We start from the raw sequence: 9,384 nt of genomic DNA on the forward strand, positions 1-9,384 counted from the left end.
GTAGATCAGAAGAAGCTATTTAAAATAATAAATACTAAATAACTTTTTTACTTTTTGTTATTTAAAATACATATTTTAAGTAATGTTATTTTAAATACGACCGACCCCTGCAAAATAATCTTTTTCTTTACCCGAGGAAATGTGATTTCCGATAAAATGTGAACGGAAAATGAGCCGCCGTATGCTTATTCGTTAAAATTTCGTAGGCTAAGTGGACAACTAGATCGGATATTATACTTGTTTATCCGATCAATTGTATAATGTCCGATCTAGTTGTCGGTTTATCCTATGAAATTTTCAAGTCAAATGTGATATCCGATCAGGAAAGCCCCCTTTTCTCACAATTAGTGCTGTAACCAGTCTTTTACTTGAGTTCGATAGAGGTGGACGTGTTTCGTTTTGGTTCGAGTATTGCATTATTCTTTTAACTCGATGATGAGACCTGCCGGGTATCTTATACGTGCATTGTAAGCTTGGCCAAGTTTATCTCTGCTTGAGGGGACCAAGGCCATTATAGGAAAAAGAAGAAGAAAGTGATCAATATATTTCCGATGAACTAGTGATCGAATTTTTTATCCGACCAAGTTGACCGAAAATATCCGTTTGTTACTTTTTAAAAGGACAATCCGATCTTTTTGAACGGAAAAAGCTTGGAAATTTTTCTCAGTGTACTTAACAAATTAGTTATTATTCTAGTAATTCCGTCAGTTCGATCACACACGCAAAAAAATAACTTAGCTGAATATCAGTATAGTTAATTTAAACTTTGCTGTCATTGCTAAAAGTTATCTATTAAAGATACAGTATATTTGTTGCAAGATACAATTTTATTAGCTAAAATAAAAGTGTACGGAAAGAACGATTTTTTTTGAAAGGTCTAAAAATTTTGCTGAATACAGATTTGAAAATTAATTCTTGTTGAATCATCAAAAAATTTGGTTGGAATGTTAAAAATGATGAGCATTGCTATAAAACGTTTTGATATTCTAGCAATTATTTTGATTGTTGAACAAAAATTATTTTCAGATCTGGATTCAGCAAAATTGTTCTTTCCGTATACTTTAACTGAAATAGCTTTGAAAGTGGCATGCGAAAAGAATGATTTTGCCGAAAAATTTAAAAGTTTTGCTAGATGTTCCTCAACAGAATTAGTTAAACGTCATTTGATTCTAGCAGCAAATATTTTTTGCTGTAGCATCTAAATTTTAACAAATAATAAATTTAGCTTTGGTAGGAACGATATCAGCTATTCTTATTTTAAAGACACACATACGGCTATATTTTAGTTGCGTTGGCGAATCTTTTCTCTGCGTGCAAGAAATCGCAAGAAAAAATATGTATTATTGCGATCAAGCATATACATTTTTTTCCAACAAAAAATATCATTCTATTTTTCATCCGTTGTCTTTTAATTTTATTTTGAAATTGCTATTCTCTTGCTCAAGACTTCACGTCATAAATATGTAACTTTACGTGACTTGCTTACAAAGATTGGTAATAACGTGGTGATTCTTCTCGGCGACGAATGGCTTCGAGACGTCCACGCATACTTGAACATCGCGAAGCGTCGTGTACGTGGACAACTCTATGGTGATTCTGCACATTAAATTACGACCCTCCGAATCGTCCTTCGGGTCGTCCTGGTTTCCGCGTGGACAGGGCTCCAGATCCGCAGACACGGTTGCGGATATTATCAGCTCGGCGTCCATGGTGACGTCATTGAGTTGATTGCCTTATTAATTTCAATCAAAAGATAATTAATGTTTGCAATAAAGGCTGAATTTTGCCTACAAAATAGACGATTCGAACTTCAGAGAAATTCTCGATAGCGGACTTGCTTCTTGCGTCGCGCCTGCAATGCTCGTTACACGTATATTAATTCACATTTCATTATCGCACCGGAAGCCTTGTTTTTCTTCGCCAACTTGCGGAGTTCCAAGAGCTCATCCTCGGCGGCCACGTAATCGTAACCGCGTCGATGCAGAGGAGGCGCGATAAATAACGACGGTTCCGAGCCCAAGTAGCAAGTCTCCAGCTGACCCTCTTCGGAGAGAACGACGATCACTCCGTCTAAGTGCTAAAAAAAAAAACATCAAACACTAGATTACAGTCGCAACGACGCGAAAGAATAAAAGATCAACCGTAAATTGGCCAAAGAAATCGTAGCTAAAAAAAAAAGAAAAGACTGGAATCGCCTGTGTACATCATAGTTATTATCCCGCGAATGTGCAAAAGCAATAGAGCTAAATTGAAGACCTGCTTGTAAAAGTGATCTGACCTTCAAAATTAAAAATTAAAGCGTGTACGCCATTGTGTACTTTTGACCGTAGCAATATGTATATATAAGGGAAAGTGAGCATAAAAATGTCATGTTTTGAAAGAGCTATTTCGTATTTCAACTAACTGAATGTAGCTAAGCATTTAAAAATACTTTCACTTAGTAGCAACACTGAAACTACAATATCTATAGGCATTTGACAGTCAACGCTAAAATAGCGCTGTTGTAGAGAGAAATGAAAGATTATTACGAGGAAAAGTAAATTTATGAGTTAAATTTCTATGTTTTTTGAATTTATTGCGCAATTAGCTTTTAGAAAAAGTATTTTTTTAATCAAATGCTACATATCATTAACGTAACTAAAAACATAGTTATCAATTCTTTTGTTTGTTTTAGTCTATCAGATATTTTGTAAGATTTTTGACACATAATGTTATGAAACAGGCAATAGCCGATAAATATTGGTAACTATAAAAAAATCAGCTCTTTTATTGCCACTTTATCTAGTTCATTTATATGCATACTTATTGTAAATAATTTTTCAAGTATTTTTGCATTATAGAATGATTTATAGATTATATTAAAGTTATTAATGAAATATAATTATTACTGAATTTCATTCTGTTCAAATTTGATTCAAAATATCTTTAAACAATACCAAAGATAAGCCAAAGAAAAGAAAACAACCCTTCTGCTGTTGTCATTCAGGAATTAAGTTGTTAAAGAAATTAATGGTGGCTTTTTCAAAAAATCACGTTGTGTATTGAAAGAGTCGAATTCCCTATAGTTTAAAAAAAAGTTTATAACATCTATTAATGATTATATATATTTCTTTTATTAAATCAATCTTGTAGATAAATAAGTACTCTTATGTTGCAAAGCGATTTTATTTCATTAATATTAGATTAAATATTTGTTTTCAAATTTAAAAAAAACTGGCTCTTTCATGCTCACTCTCCTCTACATAGAGTAACTCCGGTATATACGCCGCGCGAGGATTTATGCTGCAGAATTCAGAAATAATAGAAGAAGTGAAAGTAATTTTCTCGCAACCGCTTTGTTACATACCTTTGTGTTATATTAGTATTGTGTTATGATTTTTTTACTGTTAATATTTATAAAATTATTGTAAATTGAATCGACTTATCACTGTAATAAGTAGCACAACCATAAGTTAAAATCTACTTAAAATGATTATTGTAGGGAATATAAAAGGCTTCGTGGTTATTTCGTGGTACATAAGTGTAGAGGAATTGTAAAGGATAGAGTATAGCAAAATACAAATGCTTAGCTCTTTAGATTACTTGTATATTTTTTAAATCATTCATTTCACTCGTGAGTAGCCGCATAACCCACCCATATTTTTATACGACAAAAACGACAAGAGTTTAAACAATTTTTTTTAAATATAAAAAATACATTTTTTAGATTCCTAATATTTTTTCATAGTAGTAGACAGTCTATAGTTTTTACTGGTATAGTTAATTTACCTTAACCATAATTAATAATACCTGATGATAATAATAATACCCACCCATATTTTTATACGACAAAACTGCAAGGGTTTAAACAATTTTTTTTTAATATAAAAAATAAATATTTTGGATTCCTAATATTTTTTTCATAGTAGTAGACAGTCTAAAGTTTTTACTGGTATAGTTAATTTACCTTAATCATAATTACACGGAAAGAACAATTTTGCTAAATCCAGATCTGAAAATAATTTTTGTTCAATAATCAAAATAATTTTGTGCGAAAGTCAAATTGATTGCTAGAATATCAAAACGTTCTATAGCAACGCTTATCAGTTTTAATATTCCAACAAATTATTTTGATGATTCAATAAACAATTATTTTCAGATCTGTATTTAGCAAAATGTTTAGACCTTTCAACAAAATCGTGCTTTCCGTGTAATAATACCTGATAAATTAAGATTTTAATAGGTGCAGCGTTATATACCGGAATTACCCTAGACATGCACCAATTGTAATAAACTCTGTTTCTCTTCGTTTTAAAGACGAGTGCATCAGACCGTGACTTCCTTTTGCGCGTGCAAAACTTGAGTTCGAACGCTTATGGCAGATTCTTTCCATATAACGAAGGCAGAAAGGCTATTTCTGCTTTTGTCATTGCGCGAGATAAGATAAAGAATAATCATTCGCTATTCTCATAACACACTTCGGATCGTGCGTCCGGCGCTGATTTCGGGCGTTTTCTAAACGTTTTCTCGTGTCGAGACGCGTATATACGCACGGAACAGCTCCAATTTGCCGCGGCGATAGTTCCGCTGATTAACGAAGCCGAGTTCTCGGTATTAAGCTAATTAGCCAGCAATTCGCGCGCTCGGCCGTGTCCCCCGGAAAGACAACAATGGCAACCTTGCTGGCCGCGCGCGCTAGCTCTGCGGCAGGACGATAAGATAAAACCAGGGTGATAATTGCGCCGACTCCTCGTCCTTCCCTCTGCCCTCTTGCGGTTTTTTCCTTTCCCGGTTCTCTTTCATCGGCGACGCCGATGGCTAAAAGCCTTGAAGCGTTTCTTTCGATCGCCACACGTGAGCTCTTCGCTTTTATCTTTTCACTTTTTTTTCCCTATCCCACCTTGCGGTTTCAAAGGTTCTCGAAGGAACAATCCATAAGATGGTCGAACGTGTTCCCGAGCAATTTGATTATCATTTTATCGTCGGCATTTGACGCCAGTCTTTACAGATAGACAAAAGGTCAGCCGAGCGCGAACGTACATTCAATCTATAGCGAAAGGTACTAGGATTAGATATTTTCCGAAAAATTTTTAGCAAAGAACTTGCTTTCATATTTTTGAACATTATATCGTATTTCACCGAGATACATCTTTGCTTTATAATGCCCGAGAATTCTTACAAAAAAAAGACAAAATAAGTTTTATAAAAAGTTTGTTATAGAAGCTCAAGATTGCTCTATTTAAATAGAGTAATTATAAATTATAAATTATTATAAACTAAAAAAAAATTTTTTAAAATTTTATTATTAATTACAAATTATTAATTAATATTAATTTATTTTTATCAACTTGTTTGAAATATAGCGTGGCGAAATTACGCCAAAAAGAGGCTTCTAGTAGCAAGGACACGATAGATCGTGTTCGTGCCTAATACAACGCGCGTTGTCAGAGAAACAACGGCTGGCAGTGCTGATAATGCGACACGGAAGAGGATACTCCGATATGTGCCGGAGGTCTCGGCTTGCTTCTTTGTCAAATGTCATCGGCTTTGATTGTGGACTGTCGTGGTGAACGTATGTAGATACGCGTGCTCCATCGAGGTATTCTCTCTCCCTCTCTCTCTCTCTCTCTCTCTCTCTCTCTCTCTCTTTCTTCTAAAAGGAATTCTCCCATATCTTCTATATGTCACTATCCAATATCGTTGTTTAGATAAGGCAACCTTTCGACAACCGATAATTCTTTTCTTCCAGTCTTTTCTCGTTGGTGAAGATTAATAGTTGCCTCGTCTGCAGATGCAACATATCAACCATCGCTACCATTGCTGTAGGTACTATTTCAATGCTCTTAGCAGAAACGAAATGATAAAATAAGACTGAATAGATTATCAATATGATTTTTACTACGGATGTAATTGAAATTCCTTTTTTTTTTGTGGATCCATATATTCGGTTTTTGAAGGCTAAAATGAAACAAGTTTTTTTCATATACAAAGGATGAATTTTAATCAATGATATATTCTCCGTTTTTGTTGGTGGCAAGAGGTCATTAACAAAAACGGAGAATATATCATTGGTTAAAATTCATCCTTTGTATGAAAAAAACTTGTTTCATTTTAGCCTTCAAAAACCGAACGAATATATGGATCCACCCAATATATTGACTGCTACATTGTTGTTGCTTATTGCAAAATGTTTAATATTAAGAAAATGATACAGTTTTGTTCTATCTATTGTGAATCTATAACGTATTACACAAAAAAAGTGTGAGAAATTTATAATATAATATCAAGGATGTTTCGAGTTGTACATACCAACTAAAAGTTATAGAAATTTGAAAACTGCGGATTTCTTAGGTTTATATCATATGAATTACAATAAATACATTTATTATAATTATATGTAATAAATTTGATTTTTAATTCTCAATATTACTCTTTTTCTCAACAAATTTGCAAATATTAGATACTGCAAAATGTGATTTTACATAAGAATCAATGTGAACGAGAAATCAGATAATTTTTAAATCGGCAAGAAGAATTTTACACGGATACTCAAACGTAATAATGGCACAATCCATGAAATTTTTATATTTTTGATAATGCTTTTGAGATGTAACACATTTTTAATATTAATATTAATGTTATATTACAAATTGATTAAACTTTAATGTAACAATTATTATAAATCATAATAAATAATAACAATAGGCAACTGCAGTTACGACAAAACATGTTACGAAACGATCATGAAAAATTATTGGTTTTCTTTACGGCTTTCTATACGGGATAACATCTTGAAGTGCCGCGTCGAACAAGAATATACGAGTCACAGAATTATGCAATCGGTTACCTGAAAATGCGCTCGAGTTACGGCGACCGGAGTAAGAGGTAGCTGAGCTGACCACTTAAGAGTCGTGCCCTCGTAAATCATCAGAGTGTTCGTGTCAGCGATTACGAGCACCATCAGCTTGCCATCCGGCTCTACAAGCATCGCGCTCAATTAGCACACTTATATTTTCTATCCCCGTCAAAAATAGTTAATTAGGCGTGTCGCGCCAGCTATTTAGCCCGAGCACCAGGCCCGGTGTTTTTTGTGTGGATTGTGTGGAGCAATCCATTCCCCAAAATCAGGTGTGGATTTCCACACCCGAAAAAATCTACACCCGCGCGGAAAATCCACACCCATATAAATTATATATCCGCAGAGATTTAGCGGAGGCTGTAGTAATATTGATAAATTATTAAATGAATTTGTAAATAAAAATATAATTATAGAGCATCCACGTTTTCGATTATAAAAAATAAAGAAATAAATAATTAAATGTTAAAAATTTGTGCACGGAAAGAACATTTTTGTTGAAAGGTCTAAAAATTTTGCTAAATACAGATCTGAAAATAATTCTTGTTTAATTATCAAAATAATTGGTTGGAAAGTTAAAAGTTATAAGTACTGCTATAAAACGATTTGATATTCTAGCAATCATTGTGACTTTCCAACAAAATTATTTTGATTATTGAACAAAAATTATTTTCAAATCTGGATCCAGCAAAATTGTTCTTTCCGTGTGCACTTGAAAATTTTCTCAACTACTGTGGAGAGGGGGAAGGGGGGAGATTTTTCATCAAAAATTTCCACAATATTCCACACCCAGAGTCGAGACTAAATCGCCGGGCCTGTCGAGCACAATCTTTTCATTCTTCTCTCTTCAAGAAAAAGCATTGGCTGAGATCAAAATTTAACTTTTTTCCCCTTTTTTCCTGTTCTCTTTTTCTTTCTCAAGGAGTTTCTAAATCGACTGCCAAATGTCAATTACCTATCACGTATGCTTGAAAGCAGAGTGCCTTGTATTCGAGCCTCTTCGCGTACTTCAGGGTGACGCAGTTGTCTTTCAGGCAATACAGATTCTTCTCGCCGAGTATGAGAATCCCGACTTCGAAGCTGCTCAAAGTTACGGCGTCGATATCGAGAACGGCCTCCCCAATATTGTAACTCCAGTCCGGTTCTAGGTACTTTGGCTCCTCCGAGTGATCCTTGCTACCAAATTCCGCCATACTCTTGTACCTGCACGAAATAGACACACACGTGTCCGCGTATGTACTTATAATCTTATTTCATTAATATTTTTTTAGTGTAAAATACAATAAATCGTACGTCGAATTTTAAAAACGTTAGAAAATGTTTTCTAAACTTATATACATTTTCTTTTTTTTTTTACGTTACTGCTTTTATCGTTACAACTTTGCTAAAAATGTATCTAAATTTTGATTGTTCTTCGCAAGTAATTGGAAATTATAGAAGAAATTATATTCCACTTGCGACTGCAAGTTCTAAAGTGACCTACAAATCTTTCGATAACAAAGAGCTTTTCTCCCATCACTGCGAATTTAATGACTAATGGACTATATATCTCTTCATTCGTCCTCTCGGTTCGTAATCCTGAGGCTGCAATCCGATATATCACGGTCGCGTTATCTGTACACCGGCAGGTGTTCATTGACGGGCTACTCGGAAACGGCACGGTGGAACAACCTGCCTGTAGCATTCGAGGATCCACGAGGAGCTCGGCGTCACGAAGATGTCGTTCCGCGAAACGTAGACGATCGGCTCCGGCAGCAGTCGATTCCCGAGAACCAGGCTGAAGGTGGGAGTCTCTTGCTCGTAGAAGAAAAGCGTGCCGTCCAGACACTGTACGCAGAGGAAGTCCCGACCCCGCACGCCGCCAAACGGTCCCGCCGTCAGGGACGCCGGAAATCGCGGTAGCGAATGCTCGTAAGCGATCTCCAGGTCGCAGTGGTCTCCTGCAAGTGTGTAATTAAGAAATGCTGGTTAAATTAATTAGTTTAGATTTAAAAAGTTTGAAGTTAGAAATTTTTGTCGATATTGAAATTGGAGAAACTGAAATTTCTGAATTTCTCGAGTTGATACGCGTTTAGTTTATTATTTTGACTAACAAGGGAACCTCGCGAAGTGTCAAATTCTGATTTTAATGAAACTTGGTACACTTTGAGGTCACATAAATAGATGAATTTAGAAATTATCAGTTGATGCTAAAAAACGGTTTAAAGGGATGAAACCATCGCTTACATGTAAATTAATTTTTTTTCTTTTGTTATATCTTGAAAACTGTTCAAGATATTAAAAAATGTTTTATATAAAAGTTTTACTGTAAAATCACCTTTATTCATTTACGTTAATAAAATATTTTTTAATGATTATTTTCAAAAAATTTTTTAAATATAATTATTTAGAAAAATATTATTAACGTAAATGAATAAAGACCATTTTACTGTGAAACTTTTATATACAACATTTTTTGATATCTTAAATAGTTATCGAAATATAACAAAAGAAAAAAAGAATTAATTTACATATAAGGAGTGGATTCATCCCTTTAAACAGATCGGAAG

General features: G+C 34.2%; 1 protein-coding gene across 1 annotated transcript in view; it reads right to left on the bottom strand.

Moving 5' to 3' along the window:
- The window catches only part of LOC105448391 (protein PTHB1), a 24,176-nt gene that overhangs the window by 7,637 nt on the left and 7,155 nt on the right, over positions 1-9,384 (bottom strand). Inside the window, exons 3-7 of the mRNA XM_011686912.1 lie at positions 8,511-8,775; positions 7,791-8,038; positions 6,827-6,957; positions 1,900-2,077; positions 1,474-1,732 (exon numbers count right to left, since the gene is read on the bottom strand). Coding sequence (XP_011685214.1) covers positions 1,474-1,732; positions 1,900-2,077; positions 6,827-6,957; positions 7,791-8,038; positions 8,511-8,775 — 1,081 coding nt within the window. The remainder of the gene's footprint in view (positions 1-1,473; positions 1,733-1,899; positions 2,078-6,826; positions 6,958-7,790; positions 8,039-8,510; positions 8,776-9,384) is intronic.

The sequence above is a fragment of the Wasmannia auropunctata genome, unplaced genomic scaffold (assembly GCF_000956235.1).
Source record: "Wasmannia auropunctata unplaced genomic scaffold, wasmannia.A_1.0 LD336088.1, whole genome shotgun sequence".
Classification (NCBI taxonomy): domain Eukaryota; kingdom Metazoa; phylum Arthropoda; class Insecta; order Hymenoptera; family Formicidae; genus Wasmannia; species Wasmannia auropunctata.